This window comes from Hemicordylus capensis, chromosome 3, assembly GCF_027244095.1.
Source record: "Hemicordylus capensis ecotype Gifberg chromosome 3, rHemCap1.1.pri, whole genome shotgun sequence".
In the NCBI taxonomy this organism is placed as follows: Eukaryota; Metazoa; Chordata; class Lepidosauria; order Squamata; family Cordylidae; genus Hemicordylus; species Hemicordylus capensis.
This window is the reverse complement of record NC_069659.1, coordinates 16,907,415-16,924,017: the sequence shown is the minus strand read 5'-3', so window position 1 is coordinate 16,924,017 and position 16,603 is coordinate 16,907,415. Positions and strand designations below refer to the sequence as shown.

The 16,603-nt window shown below is 46.4% G+C and overlaps 1 protein-coding gene across 4 annotated transcripts in view; it reads left to right on the top strand.

Moving 5' to 3' along the window:
• The window catches only part of GRM5 (glutamate metabotropic receptor 5), a 354,535-nt gene that overhangs the window by 249,280 nt on the left and 88,652 nt on the right, over nucleotides 1-16,603 (top strand). For all 4 annotated transcript variants that reach the window (XM_053306232.1, XM_053306229.1, XM_053306230.1 and 1 more), the window contains exon 4: nucleotides 14,018-14,253. In XM_053306232.1, coding sequence (XP_053162207.1) covers nucleotides 14,018-14,253 — 236 coding nt within the window. The remainder of the gene's footprint in view (nucleotides 1-14,017; nucleotides 14,254-16,603) is intronic.

Below are 16,603 nucleotides of genomic sequence, written 5' to 3'. Positions count from 1 at the left end.
GTGTGTGTGTGTGCAAGATACAGATCTGTGGAGCTCTGTGGCTGAGTCGATATGGGAGGAGATTGGCTAAAGTGCTGGTTCTTGTCTATACAGCCCCAAATGGCCTGGGAACTGGGTTTAGAAAGAACCATTTACTCTCAGATTTGGGGGCCTTTGTGTAGGGACCCTTGATCACTAGTTTGGACCATTGTACAGACCAATTCACTCTGCAGGAGATGAGTGGGGGTAGGTGGCATCAGGTGGGAGCTGATGCCACCACCAACGCTGTCCCTGACAATGACACTCACCGGATTCCCTTTTATGAGTAGGCCCCCAAACTGTTCCGAACTGGTCCAGTTCGAACTGGGGCCTGTCTGTTTTGAACCTGGACCACTTGGACTGCCCTGGTTCGAGTCGAACCAGTTTTCAAACCAGACCGATTCGCATACCCCTACCTCCTAATACAGGGACCCTAGTACTACAATTGATAGGATGATAGGAGTTGTATTTCAGCAATATCTGGAGTACCAGAGGCTTGGAACCCCTGCTCTAGTACATGAGCCAGCTGGAGTGGTCAGTACCATTTGGGGGAATGAATGCTCATTGTGGTTTTTGAGCAGGTCTACATGCCTAGACATGGAAGAGAGGTGACAGTACTGTGATACTTACAGTTTTCAGTGTGTAATGCATTTATTGTCTTGACCATCAGGCCTGTGTAGCAGCTAAATTTGCGATGCTATTTTGAAAGCTTTTACAAGTTTTAAAAACACAAAAACTACTAATAAATATTATTGGTAAGAGGAATGGAAATGAAAATTTAGAGGAATGTCCTCCAAAGATCACTCTATGGAGAGAGGACAACCATTTGTTCATTGTTATCTTAACCCTGACCCTAGCCCTTTCCTCTGTGCAAAAATGACTGCAATTTTACCCTGTTGAGGGTAGAGATAAAGAAGGGGCGGTAATGCATAGAAAGCTATAAGTGCAACAATGCTATCACCTCCTTCCAGAGACTGTTGCTGGTGTCTGTCTTATTTTTCTTTTTAGAGTGTGAGCCCTTTGGGGACAGGGATCCAACTTGTGTGTTTCTTTGTTTATTATTTCTCTATATAAACCACTTTGGAAACTTTGGTTGAAAAGTGGTATATAAATATTTGTTGTAGTAGTAATGGAGCGTACTCCCACTTGGTTTCTGTTCAGTTAGTTTTAGAATTTTTAGGTGTGGACGGTCAGAGCCAGGGAAGTTGTAAAATACAATGGAATGAAAACAGGAGAGAACAGAAGAGAACCAATTTGTCAAAAGCATTCTACTCTGCAGAGGGGAGGGGATATCTTAGACTATCTGCTAAAGTGTTAACAGTCAGAGATTTGGCAGCAGAATGATTACATGAGGGTTGAACTGCAGCTTCCATCATAATTATGTGGGCTGTGAACAGCTTTTGATGAGGTAAGAGAGACTGGACTGCTGTCTAATGAATACACTCATTAACCTCCTTGACATCAGCAATGGATTGGCATGGGCAGCAGAGAGGAGAAGGGCCAGGGAATGAATTAACTCTGCATCCCCCCTCCACCCCAACCAAATGCAAGAGAGAATTGCTGGATTCTATGAAAACAAATAGAAACCTTTCAGAGAGGTTGAAATGTCTGTTCCAGCAGCCTCTGCATTCATCTGCCAAATGCCATTTCATAGGAACATAGGAAACTGTCTTATACCGAGTCAGACCATTGGTCCATCTAGCTCAGTATTGTCTACACAGACTGGCAGCGGCTTCTCCAAGGTTGCAGGCAGGAATCTCTCTCGGCCCTATCTTGGAGATGCCAGAGAGGGAACTTGGAACCTTCTGCTCTTCCCAGAGCAGCTCCATCCCCTGTGGGGAATATCTTACAGTGCTCACACATCAAGTCTTCCATTCATATGCAACCAGGGTAGGCCCTGCTTAGCTAAGAGGACAAGACATGCTTGCTACCACAAGACCAGCTCTCCTTTCCTAGACAAAGAATACAAGTATTTTAGGTGAAGGACAGAGCAGACATTCCCTCTCCGTCAAATACACTGTGGAGGAATCCTTCTGTTATCTTTTCTTCCAATTCTTGATTCTGTTTTTGTTTGACCTCTGATGATTGCCTCCCATAAGCAATGGTTAGTGAACTTTTGTTTTAACTATGGCATATGCTTGTAGCTGCACATCACAGGGATTTGGGGGGTTTAATTTATTCATTTCATTTCTATACTGCCCACCCCCCAAAGGCTAAGGGTGGTTCCCAAAAAATAAAACATGAAAGTAGCTTGGTGGTTGCTATTTGAAGTGAAGAAGTGCAGGGTGGAAACGGGGTTAAGCACTAGGGCTGCGTGGAATTCTAGAGGCAAAATCAGATCTCAATCTAATAAGCCACATCTGGCCCTCTTTGAGGCACAGGCAATTCAGCCTCTGAATCCCACCCCAACCCCCTCACGCTAGAACCAGTCCTCACCTGGAACCACATTTCCCCGGGCACCTGTACTTGCCAGGTAAGCAAGTGACAGGATGTTCTGTTTAGTTAACTGTACTTGTACCTGCCAGTGAGAGAACAGTGACTGCAGCAGGAGCTTGACTAAAAAAAAAAAGATTTCTGGCAGAGTTATCCGCCCCCCGCAGTCTTGGGAAAAGACAGAAGGAGGGTATTCTTACGATCCGTGGAAAGCAGGCTAAGGGAGCTTAGCCCGCTTTCCATGCATCATGGGAGCTATCGGGCTCGCAGGCAGGCCGGGTTTCCCCAAAGCGGGTCACCCACTTAACTCCTCCTCCCCTTAGATCAGGTTAGTGGAGCGAGCGCACCGCTAACCCGGTTTTTTTGGTCGTGTATTGCTGTGGCGCGGCTCCACGCCACAGCAACACATGAGGAGACCCCCGGCCAGGAGGCTGCAAGCAGCTTCCTGGGCTCGGAAGTCTCTCCGGCATGCCCTGCGCACTCATGTGGAGTATCCTGGAACCTGAGGGGGCCGTGTGGCCCCTGATCCCCACAGTCCCCAGCAGCTCCGTGATGGAGCCGGCAGCTCCGTGATGGAGACGCCCAGTGCTGCCTTCTGCTCATCTGTGGGGAGAGTGGGTTCAGCCCGCTCTCTCACTAACCCCGTAACGGCGGGTCTCACTGATTGTGAGACTCTCCTCATTGTCTCTTGGCAGTTGTAGTCCTTTCAGGGATACAAAACAGTTTTAACAGTTAACAGTTTTAACGGATAACAGTTTTAATCTTACTTAGTTTTAAATGTAGTTTTAATCTGCTTTTAATTGGTTTTTTTATTTTAATTGTTAGGTATCTTTATTTTTAATGTAAACTGCCCTGAGCCACCTTTGGAGGGGTGGTATATAAATCAAATCAAATCAAATCAGTCAATAAAATGGCTCTAGCCCTTGAAATGACTCTAAGGGCACTATAATTTGCAAAACAGAAAATACAAATCCTTTGCCTTTTTGAGTTTCAGGGGAGGAAATCCCTCTTGGAAGTCTTTTTAAAGTGAAGCTACCATAGTCACTGCATGGTAGCAAGATACAGTTTAAAAAAAATAAATGTAGATGTTTGGAAATCTTTTTGCATTTCAGTTTTATACCACCTTTCATAAGACATCCCAAGGCGGTTTACAAAAGTTAAAATACAATAAAACTCCATTTAGATCGCATTTAAAACCTTAAAATCCGTTAAACAGTAAAAACCATAAAGCACACACACACACACACACACACACAAAACCACCACACTCCAAACCACATAAAAAAGACAAACAGAAGCAGGAATAGGGCCAGTTGCTCTCCCCATGCTAAATAAAGAGAATCACCATTTTAGAAAGGTGCCCTGCTGGATTAAGCTCAAGGCCTATCCATTCCAACATCCTGTTTGGCCCACCAGATGTTTCTGGGAAGCCCCCAGGCAAGAGGTGAGGGCATGCCCTCTCTCCTACTGTTACTCCCCTGCAACTGGTATTCAGAGCCATCTTGCCTCTGAGGCTAGAGGAGGCCTATAGCCCACAGACTAGTAGCCATTGATAAACCAGTCCTCCATGAATTTATCTAGACCCCTCTTAAAGCTTGGTGAGTGAAGAGGTGATTGGTGAGGAAAGGGTTCAGCAATAGGGTTGTGTGGGACTTTGGAGGCCAAATTGGATCTGGATGTTATCAGCCCAATGTGGCCCACTTTAAATCAGAATCAAATTGGCCTCTGAAACCACAACACACACAGACAGACACAGACACACGAATTTATAGACACACTTCCCTGACTCTTGTATTTGCTGGATGGGCAGGAGGCAGGAAAGTCTATATTTTAATTGTTCTTTCCTCCTGGCAGTGAGGGAACAGTGGCTGCAGCAGCTTCACTTTAAAAAAGACTTCTCCCCCCCTCCCCGTCACTTCAGTCTTGGGAAAGGTGCAAGATCTCTTGGGAATTGTAATCCTTCCAGGGTCACATGCAATGGCTCCAGGCACCGAAGAGGCTATGATTTGCAAGAGATCCTGTGCTTTTTCAAGTTGCAGAGGAAAAATCCCTGTCGGGTCTTTTTTAAAGGGAAGCCACCACAGCCACAGCATTGTTGCTGTTGTGAGTAAAATATGATTAAAAATTAGAATGACCTGAGGTCAGTCACACAATCAAAAACTGTTTCCTACCCAGATTTGGGAGCTGTGTGTGCTTCACATTTTTGGTTGTGTGGAAGCAAGTTGGAGGAAAATCTTGGGTGGCTTTCCCCCCAACTTTGCTTCTACACAATCACTTCTACCCAGGTTTCCCTCTTCCGTGCTTCCACACAACCGAAAACTGGAAGCACAGACAGCTCCCAAGCCCAGTTAGAACACAATTTTTGATAGTGTAGATTACCCCGCTGTCTCCTACCCTCCCCACAAGTAAAGAGGGGATGAGTGTGGGCTTGAGTTGGAGTTGTAATGAATCCAGTTTGAAGCAGCCCTCAAAACTGAACCAATGTGAATTGGATTGTCCCCCACAAAGCACCAGTTTGAACCAGGGCCTCCTCCAAGGTACGAAAGCAGACTCTGAATCAGAGCAATGCTGCTTTGCACAACTCCCTTAAGCACCCCTCCCCACCCCCTCCCACAGCAGCTTTTCTGTTTGGATATATGCATTTGCATCTATCATGCAGTCAGGCCCGTAAACTACCTAAATGGATGTAAGGCCAAATATATCTGGAATTAATAGCGCTCTGCTGAATGGCAACCATTCTCAGTTTATAGCTGTTACATAATGCTAATTGCCATGCTCTTTCCAAGTGAGTGGCAAAATGGAAGATAACACAAAGAACACAGTGGCATTCTTTATTGTTACTGTAAAAGAGGGAAAACTTGAATGCCTTTTACAGTAACAATAAAGAAACCTCATTTTCACACACACACACACACACACACACATATAAAATTATCTGTACACTTAGTTGCCATGGTTACTTTCTATAGCTCTGTGGATATTGTTGTACACTGGCAATCATGCTTGTAAAACAAATATCAGAACTTCTAGGGCAGTGAACTAGAATGTGAGATGACCTATGTATTTGTTTCCTGTTACCTACAAGCTGTGTTGGCCAAAGAACTCTGCCCGTGCTATTCCCTCATCTGAGACAGCTGTCCTCTGTAATTCAACATGGCTTTTTCAACCCTGATTGGCTGGCCTGCTATGCCAGATCTATGATAAATCGGGGCTTGTGCAGCCCTGATTGGTTGGCCTGCTTTTTCAGATCTATGATAAATCAGGGCTTATGCAGCCCTGTTTGGATGGCAGACTCCACCACCCTTTGATTTACGATTTGCTTAACATTAAATTGTGTCTGAATAAGAGCACATCAATAGGGGAGGAAAGCTTTTCCCCTCCATAAAAATGTTGCTCTTTATTTTATCATTATTTATTTATTTATTCAATTTTTATACAGCCCTTCCAAAACTGGCTCAGGGCGGTTTACAAATAAAACAAAGACAGTTAAAATCAATCAACAATTAAAAATATAAAATACCATAAAACAATAAAACAGTTTAAAACCCTGAAAAACAGGTACATTAAAAATGCTTTATAACAATTAAAAAACCCTGGAAGGCCAGGCCAAACAGGTAGGTCTTAAGGGCTCTCCTAGAAACCAATAAAGAGTTCAAATTATGGATTTCTGCAGGAAGTGCATTCCACAGTCCAGGAGCAGCTACAGAGAAGGCCCGCCTCTGAGTTGCCAGCAGACATACCAGTGGTAACTGGAGACGGACCTCCTCAGATGACCTTAACGTGCAGTGGGGATCATACAGAAGACTATTTCATTGAAGATATTCCATTGAATATATCAATGAAATAAAGAAGGAGATGTTCCTTCTATATACTCATTTTTGTTTTTAGAGCTCTTTATATATTTCACATATTGATAATAATGATAATATGAAGCACCGTGAAGATAATACATGAAAGTGAGTTGACCATTGTTACAGGAATTAACAATCTGTAAGGAAATGCCCCTAGCTGTGTGTTCATGGCTGGACGAAGTCATTTATAAATGTGGCTAGTTTTTGATGCTTCTTGACATGGGAACAATGGAAGCTGCCTTCTGCTGCATCAGACCATTGGTCCATCTAGTAGGGGTGTGCGCGGAACTGCGGAACTGCGGTCCGGCACTGGGGTGGGGGGTTCCATTAAGGGGGGGCTTTACTTACCCCTCCCACGTTTTCCCAACTCCGGCGCCGTAGTTACTGTAAAAATCCATCGGCAGGATCCCTCCTTGCCTCCCGCTTCAATCTCCGAATCATGGCTCCTCCGTGGTAAACAATCGGGCGGCAGGATACCTCCCTGCCGCCCCCTTGAAGCCCCCTGCCACCCCTTGAAGCCCCCTGCCGCCCCCTTCAATCTCACGTGCTTCTTAAAGACTTTTGCAGCCTGGCAGGGAAGGGGGCAGGAGGACATCTCCCTGCCGCGAGCGAGCAGTGGGGGCGAGATTGAAGGGGGCGGCAGGGGGCTTCAAGGGGCAGAAGGGGGCTTCAAGGGGGCGGCAGGGAGGTATCCTGCCGCCCAACTGTTTACCATGGAGGAGCCATGATTCAGAGATTGAAGCGGGCAGCAAGGAGGGATCCTGCCGCCGGATTTTTACAGTAACTACGGCGCTGGAGTTGGGAAAACGCGGGAGGGGTAAGTAAAGCCCCCCCCTCACCCTTAATGGAACCCCCCAACCCTAACTCTTCCAAATCCGAACTGCCCCGTCTCCGGACCGGTCTGGAGGCCAGTAGAATGGCCTCCAAACCGGTCCGTGCACATCCCTACCATCTAGCTCAGTATTGTCTGCATCAAGGATTCTCAATACTGGGTCTGCAGATGTTATTGGACTTCAACTCCCATAATCCCCAACCAAAGGCCACTGGGGCTGGGGATTATGGGAGTTGAAGTCAAATAACATCTTGAGACCCAACATTGAGAATCTCTGGTCTGCATTCACTGACAGTGGCTTCTCCCAGGTTTCAGGTAGGAGTCTTGCCCAGCCCTACCTGAAGGTGCCAGGGATTGAACCTGGGATCTTCTGCATGGAAAGCAGAAACTCCAGCACTGCACTGGTGGTATATAGTTGGTGATTTTTGTATACTCCCACATTTTATTAACCAAGTTTAATAGTGGATTTTTAAACATCTCCATTACTTTGCCTGGGCAGTTTTTGCCGCTATCATACTATATGTGATAACAGTTATTTAGCTTTACGAGATGTAAGTACAGAGAAACAGCAGCAGATCTAACAGCAGAATCCTATGCATGTTTTTTTTAGGAAGCAAGTTCCTTTATGTTCAACCGAGGAATTTATTTACTTGCTAGCAAATGTGTTTAGAACTATAGTCTAAATGTATATTATATTTCAACATATTTTCCATCATTATATTTTCCACTCCATTTTGCTTGATTATGTATTACCATCCATGTGCATGTGCTTTACAAAGAATGAGAGGACAAGTCCCCATCCCAAGAGGCTTACAATCTAGATATTAGCACAAGGAAGGCAAGAGAGGAAGGGGAGGGAAATGGAGGCAAGGGGAAGCAAGGGACGGATATGCAATTGAATCTGAGCGAGACAGAGGTACTGTTGGTCAGGAGGAGATCCAGTTGGTATGAGGATATTCTACCGGTTCTGGTTGGGGTTGCACTCCCTTGAAGGAGCAAGTGTACAGCTTGGGGGTACTGCTGGACCTTGCTCCGCTTTTGGAAGCTCAGGTGGAGACGGTGGCCAGGGGTGCCTTTGCATGGCTTCGGCTAGTGCGCCTCAAGATGGCAGATCAGGCCACTGTTACCCATGCATTAGTCATGTCATGGCTGGATTACTGTAACGTGCTCTATGTGGGGCTGCCCTTGAAGAATATTCAGAAACTGTAGCTAGTTCAAAATGCGGCAGCTAGGATGTTATCCACAGCTGCCCGCTGGGACCTTATTACTCAATTTTGAAAGAGCGACATTAGCTGCCAATCTGTTTCCGGGTCCAATTCAAGGTGCTGGTTTTGGCCTTTAAAGCCCAAAATGGTTTGGGCCCTGCATACCTGAGGGACCACCTACTCCCAAGGGTTTCTGCCCGCTTGACGATGTCATGAGAGGGGGACCTGCTCCATGTGCCAGCAATGAGAGAAGCTCGCCTGTTGTGTATGCAGGACAGGGCCTTCTCAGTCATTGCCCCCAGACTTTGGAATGCTCTCCCGGTGGGCCTCCGCTCCCCATCACAGTTTTTAGAAAGCAAGTAAAATCTTGGCTTTTTACCCAGACTTTTGAATGAGCGTTTTGTTTGCTGCTGCTTTGTATCTCATGGTTATATGGTACATGTTTCTTTTAATTAGATGTGTATTTTTAGGTTCCATTTTAATTCTTAATTGTGTAACTTTTATGGTTTGGTTTGGTTTTTAAATGTTTTGTAAAATGCCTTGAGATTTTAATGAAAGGTGGTATAAAAAATTAACAATATAATATATATAATTGTTCCAGTTTCACATATTTATGCTATTATTAATTTGAGGATGGGGACTGTGCCAACGGCTTCATGGGGAAAGTGAGTTTTAAGAAAAAATGTGAAGGAAGAAAAAGAGGAAGCATCATATTCTCTCTGGCCTGGTTTGCAAAGTCACCTGTAAGACTAAATAGGGAAGAAGGTCCATAAAATGCTGGCAAGTGAGAGCACATGCACGTGGGTAATTTTGGAGCCTGGACCTAAAGGCCTTTGGAGCCCCCAAACCACCACCACCACTGCATGTTAAGCATCATCCCCCCCCCCCGCCACACACAGTATTTTTAATATGCAGGTTCCTGAGGACACAAACAGCAAATGAACTCACAAGTATGTAAGAATATAAAACAGGTATATTTATGCAAATATGCATTAGAGGAGAGCTGGTCTTGTGGTAGCAAGCATGACTTGTCCCCTTTGCTAAGCAGGGTCTGCCTGGTTGCATATGAATGGGTGACTGGAAGTGTGAGCACAGTAAGATATTCCCCTCAGGGGATGGAGCCGCTCTGGGAAGAGCATCTAGGTTCCAACTTCCCTCCCTGGCAGCATCTCCAAGATAGGGCAGAGAGAGATTCCTGCCTGCAACCTTGGAGAAGCCACTGCCATTCTGTGAAGACAATACTGAGCTTTATGGACCTATGATCTGACTCAGTATATGGCAGCTGCCTATGTTCTAGCAGAAACATTTCAACATGCAACTTAAAATATCCCCATCCCACATATTTCTTTCCCCAGTCCCACCTCTGTCTCTAAAGCAGAGGTCATTCTCAGCCTCCCAGCAAAGGTCACAGTCATGCTTGGTTGCCTGGTGCAGTGTGGTCCAATGGCGCAGCGACCACACCTCCCAGGACAGACTAAAGCGGATTGGGGGGGCAGGGTGTGTGGAGACCTTGGCCTGCCCAGAAGTCTGGCATAAGAGCACCTCTGGTCCTGGAGGACATAATATCCAACCTGTCCAAGTCTGTTTCCTGAGATTCTCAGCCCAACGTTCTTGCAATATTTGAATCCAAAATTTGAAGTATGCCAAAGAATGGCAGGAGAATGCCGGGTGGAGAATCTCAGGAATCGGATGTGGGCATGTTCAGATGTCATCCCCCCCCCCAAGTTCACATGCCCTCACCTGTGGCCATTTTACTGTCCTGTTCTCTGCTTACAGACTCACTGGTGAACATGCAAACCATGGCTGGAGGGAAGTTGCCAAATTCCTGGTTGCCTGATGAACTGATATTCTCCAGGTTATCCTAGGAAGAATGACCCCGTTTTTGCAACTAAATCATCTCATGAATACGTTCTTCACATATCAGTCAATCCCATGCTTAACAATGCTCATTACAACACCATTCATGAGTTCATGAATTTTTCTTGTATTGAAATGCTATTTTTTGTACTTCAGTTATATCCAGAGGGGCCGACTGATGCATCACGATCAAGCTCATTATCATCATCTTCATCATGGTCGTCACTCACCACCACCACCACCACCTTCATCATCATGGTTGCTATCATCAATGTCTTACATTCATATTGTATAAGGTAGTCCTTCACTGACCACATATATATCAGATGGTTCCAGTAATAATGCACTGACCTAAGACTGACCTGAACTTCTTTTGAGGTAATCATATAGGAAGCTGCATTGTAACAAGCCAGACTACTGGCAGAGGCTCTCCAAAGTTTCAGGCAGGAGTCTTACCCAGCCCTATCTGGATATGTCAAGGATTGAACCTACGATCTTCTGCATGCAAAACAGATGCTCTGCCACTGAGCTATGGTCCTTCCCCCGGGTTCTGCTCTTCAATTTGAAATGTGGGTCTGTGTGGAAATGTTGCTCCAAAGCCACCTCCCACCCCCAGCTTAGCTTTTTCACTAGCAGTTTTGTGGTGTTCACGTATGGAAAAGGTAGAATTCCTGCATAATTGGTTTGTCCAAATGAATCTCATTGTGTGGGTTGTGTTGCGGCTGAGCTGCAGGTTTTGGATTACCATGGGGGTCTCTTGTCAAACAAAAATGTGCTGGGACAATATTTGAGACCTGCTGTTGAACTGACCAAAATGTAGATGCAGCAGCTGAGAAGGAAGCTCTTTAAGCATCTCCGAGATAGCTCCCGCCCTCTAGGAACTGAGGCAGAACATGATCAAGATTTATAACAAATTATGCATAATGTAGTGAAAGTCCTTAGAGAGATGTTTCCTCCCTCTCCCACAATACTAGGAATCAAGCTCATCCAATAAAACGGATGACAAGAAACATAGGAACATCGGAAGATGCCATATACTGAGACAGACCATTGGTCCATCTAGCTCAGCATTGTCTTCACAGACTGGCAGCGGCTTTTCCAAGTTTGCAGGCAGGAATCTCTCTGAGCCCTATCTTGGAGAAGCCAGGGAGGGAACTTGGAAGCTAGATGGTCTTCCCAGAACAGCTCCATCCCCTGAGAGGAATACCTTACAGGGCTCACACTTCCAGTCTCCCATTCATATGCAACCAGGGCAGACCCTGCTTAGCAAAGGGGACAAGTCATGCTTGCTACCACTCAGCTCAGCTCTCAGCTCAGCTCTCAGCTCTCAAGACCAGCTCTCAGCTCAGATTCGGGACAGACACAATACAGAACTTCTTCACACAACACGTAACTGATTTGTAGAATTTACTACCACAAGCCATGGTCTCACGAGCTGTGGCCGCTGGCTCTGATGGCTATAAAATAGGATAAGACAAATTGTTGAAGGACATTAGAAGGTTGTCTATATCAGGGTTTCTCAACGTGTGGGTCCCCAGACATTATTGGACTTCAACTCCCATAATCCCCAGCCCGAGTGGCCTTTAGTTGGGAATTATGGGAGTTGAAGTCCAATTACATCTTGGTACCCACACGTTGAGAATCCCTGGTCTATATGATCCTGTATGGTGGGGCAGGAAGGGCTGAGTGGAAGGCAGGATCGCTCTTACTTCCCCACCCCCAGATGATCCTTTCCCTTGCTTGGGCTATGTTGCTCATGCACCCACACAAGCTGCACTTCCAGGAACAGTGCAGCCATCTGGAGGCTGAGCCAACCTCCAGAAATCCCACAGTCCACCACATGAGGAGCTCAGTGCAGTGAGATATTTCCCCACTGGCAGGTACTCCAGTAGCCCAGCTCTGTGGCTGCTTGGGCTGCAGGCAATCCAAGCACCCATACAATTGGGGACTGGAGTGGAAGGGGGCACAAGTGCCCCTTCTACCTCAGTAGAAACCGCGAGGGGGAAACTCGGACTACCCATCAGAGCAGTGCTGGGATCAGGACCAATCCCGGCACTCCACACAAGAAGCCCTACCCCGGTAGGGCTGTGCAAGCCTGGGTAGGGCTGCTTGTGTGAACAGCCCCTAGATCTATTAGTAAAGATGGCTAGATGGACTTACTGCCACTGAGGGCTTGGGCGGGGGGTCTCTGGAGGTTACCCCTCCTCACACCGGCCTTCCCTCAGTCTCCTATGGGCTGTTTTGGCCTGTTTGGGGGCTGTTTTGGCCTGACACATCCCATTGGAGACAGGAGGAAAGTCAGGGGAGGGAACCACCAGAGCCGTAGCAGCAGCAACCCCCAAGGCCCCGAAGCCCTTGGTGGTGGTAAGAATGCCTTTTAAAAATACTAATTTTAACATTAGTATTTAATTTCCAGGAGAGGAGAGCTGGTCTTGTGGTAGCAAGCATGACTTGTCCCCTTAACTAAGCAGGGTCCACCCTGGTTGCACATGAAAGGGAGACTAAAAGTGTGAACACTGTAAGATATTCTCCTCAGGGGATGGAGCTGCTGTGGGAAGAGCAGAAGGTTCCAAGTTCCCTCCCTGGCAGCATCTCCAAGATAGGGCTGAGAGAGACTCCTGCCTGCAACCTTAGAGAAGCCACTGCCAGTCTGTGTAGACAATACTGAGCTAGATAGACCAATGGTCTGACTCAGTATATGGCAGCTTCCTATGTTCCTATGTTCCTAACATATCTGGCACCCTCTAACCGGGCCTGAAGCGGTTCAAATTCAAACCAAACCGGGCCCCAAGTTTGGGGGTGACCAAACCAAACATGCCTGGTCCATTTTTGTGTATAAATCCCTAGTAGTGAGGCAGTCTGTCTCTGGATAATAGTTGCTGGGGCAGTGCAAGTGGACTATTCATTTCATGCCCAGCTGCAGACTTAGTATCTGCTTGGCCATTGTGAGAAGCGAGATCCTGGACCAGAGAGACCTTGGGTCTGATACAGCAGGCTATTCGTAAGTTCTTAAATCCCCGGTGGCCATGTTGAGTAAGTGACTTGGTAAAAGACAAAAGGAGTCCACATTCTTGCAGTCTGTGTGAATTTAGAATGAACTCTTAAACCTCTGCCAGGGTATGGTCTGCAGAAACATGCCGTCACTTCAACTGGTCTAGCTCTGGTCAGTGCCTGGATGGGTGACCACCCAGGAACTCCAAATACAGTGCCTGGGGTTCTATGGTGGAAGAAAGGTGGGATATAAACATACTCAATAAAGTAACTGCTAGCGATGACAGCCTAACGAAGCGCTTGTGCAATGAAAATAGTTGTGCACACAAAAGAAAACTACATAGCTGCACAAAATCCCAACGTTGCACTCTTGTGCAAAAGCTCTCTGCAAAACTTGAGCAAGAGATTCCACAGCGGGAGATGTGCTATCTTGTTGTGCAAGCACTGTGCTAGTCTGGAACGCAAGCTCCTGATGGAATGCATCTGGTGAGTACAACGTCCTTGCACGAGCACAACAGCTTTGTGCAAGTGCTTTGTTAATCTGGATGTCAGCCAGCCTATTCATTGACCTGGTGCACATAATCATTTGAGTCTAGGTTTGATGTGGGTTACCAACACTGCATGGGCTCACACAATCACACTAATGGCAGTCACCCACATTAAAGCTAGGTGCAAATGATTGCTTGAACCAGGCCATGTCTAGCCAGATCTCACCTTTAGTTGGAGTCCCCTCGCTGTTTTCAAGGACACATGCCAATAATTACTCTCCATGATTCATAACAGCAGTCTCCTCCTCACAAAGAGCTTTCCCCTTTTATTTATCTCTGCAGCGATGGCTGGGCAGACAGGTATGATGTGACAGACGGATACCAGCGTGAAGCTGTGGGCGGAATAACGATCAAGCTCCAGTCTCCTGATGTGAAGTGGTTTGATGATTATTACCTGCAGCTCCAGCCGGAAACCAATCACCGAAACCCATGGTTTCAGGAATTTTGGCAACACCGGTTCCAGTGCCGGCTGAAGGGATCCCCTCATGAGAATTTCAAATTCAACAAGACCTGCAGCAGTAAGAACCTTTGCTCTTGTGTGTTTGTTTATTTGAAATGAATGAAGGCCAAGTAGTTAATTGCTTTGGGGATGACGGGAATTAGAGGTATGAATATCAGGATGAAGATATGATGTCTGGAAATATTTTCTGTGCCACTGGCTTGAGGCAGATCCAAATGACCATTTCCATTGGTAATGTACAGATTGCATATAGTTTATATTCTGAGGTTGTTATATTAGTCATTCATTCATTCGATTTCTATACCGCCCGTCCAAAAATGGCTCAGGGCGGTTTACATTAAAACAAAACAATTAAAATCAATTAACAATTAAAAACAGAGACTATAAAACAGCACAAAACAATTAACAGTTAAAACAGTTTAAAGAACCTGGAAAACCAGGTTACAGCAAGTTAAAAACATTGGCAACAAATTAAAAACCCTGGAAGGCCAGGCCAAACAGGCTCTCCTGAAGGCCGATAATGAATTCAAATTACGGAATTCTGCATGTTGATATATAGCCCATCTTTCTGCTCCTTTTTTGGCACGGAGGTCCAGAGGCATAACTATAACTGAATAGGCGGGGGGGAGGGGTTGTCCTTGGGCTGAAAAACTATAACTTGGACCCCTGAGGGAGTGGTGCCTGTTGGATGCATGACAGTTTGGCCCTTGCTCTCCCTGTAGTGTATCTCTGAAGAAGAAGGTGGGGGAGCAGGGGCCCTTTTTCATTTTTTGTCCCAGGGCCCCCTCCATTTTCACTATTCCCCTGCACAGGACAATCTTGATAAACATAAAGGATCACCCACAAAAACCAGCCATTTTTTGTGGGGGATACTACCCAAGAGGGCATTGGCAAACAGGCCTCAACACCAACCAAAAGCCTTGGAGAAAGTCCTGTGACTTTCTGGAGATCCAAAGTAATATAAAAAAAAACCAGGCAGGCCTCTCTGGGAAGAGAGCTCCATGAAGTGGGTGCCACCACTGAAAAAGCCCTGCCCTCTATGAGACACCAATCCGGCTTCTGAAGGAAGGATTTGGAAGAGGGCTTTGCACAAACAACTGAACTCATGATGGGGCAGAGATGTTTTCTAATATATGCTGGACCCAGACCATGTAAGGCATTCAGCTGTTGGGTCCAGACTAATGCAAGTGACCCCCTAATCTCAGGTATTCTGCACCAGCCAGCATGGCTGTACCATTAAGGGAGCTGTCCCTCTAAGGCACGGCTGATCAGCTTCAGCCCTCCTACAGATATTCACCTACAAGTCCCACTATCCCTGACTATTGGTGACTGTGGTTGAGGATTATGAGAGTGGTACTCCAAAAATACCTGGAGGGGCAAAGTTGAGCATCCCTGCACTAAACAATCTTGTTTTTAAATTCTGCTGTTAACCACCTTGGGATTGTTTTAATGAAAGGTGGTATATAAATTTAACAATTAAATACATACATACATATATACATACATACATACAGGGATACCAGAATGGCATTTCACCAAGGGCCCACACAACACTGGTAGACTGGACCTTTGGACAAAATAACATTTTTTAATTTGTCTTTTTTATTTATGAAAGTAATTGAGGTGCTTCACACGATCAAAGTGAAGTGCCTCAAGGTTGGGTGCGAGGCATTTTGGGGAGACCCCCCGCCATGCTGGGAGGCTGCTAGTAGCCTCCCGGTTGGAGTCTACTCATGTGTCACCTCAGAGCCACACGGCAGCAGCACCTGATCAGTCAGATGGGGTTAGCGGAGTGCTTGCTCCGCTAACCTCGTTTAAGTGGGGGAACTTAAGCGGGCTAACCGCCAGGAGCTGCAGGGCTCCTGGTGGCTCTCACGACCGCAGGAGAGCGAGCTAGGCTCCCTTAGCCTGCTTTCCTGCGGTTGTGAGAATAGCTTCATTGTAACAATTCTCAATTCATTTATTAAGCATACATTAGAAAGTGCTTACCTCTGTTCTGGCAGCACCTGTGAGCTGCAGCATGCCACCCAGCATTCCTTGTGGCGGGGGATCAGCTCCGCCACACACCTGGCTTCTGTGGAGCTGACCCCACTGGCAGGCAGGTGAATGGCAAGGTCTAATTTGTGCTTCTAATTTGTGCTTAAAGGTGTCTCTCGCCACAAGCCCATCCCACCCTACCAACGGCACCTGCACTGGCTGCTACTAAGCAGAACTACTGAATTAACTGCACCAGTGCAACAGGAAAGTGGCAATTTTTGATCCCCTCCCCTTCTCCCAGAAGCCCTTTGTGTCGTCTGGAAATGCATCCCTGAGAGTTGCGCAGCCCTCAGGGGCATATTTTTGGGGCGGCACAGAGGGCTTCCTGGGGAAGTGGGGTGTGTGAAAAATTACCCTTTCCCTGGTGCACC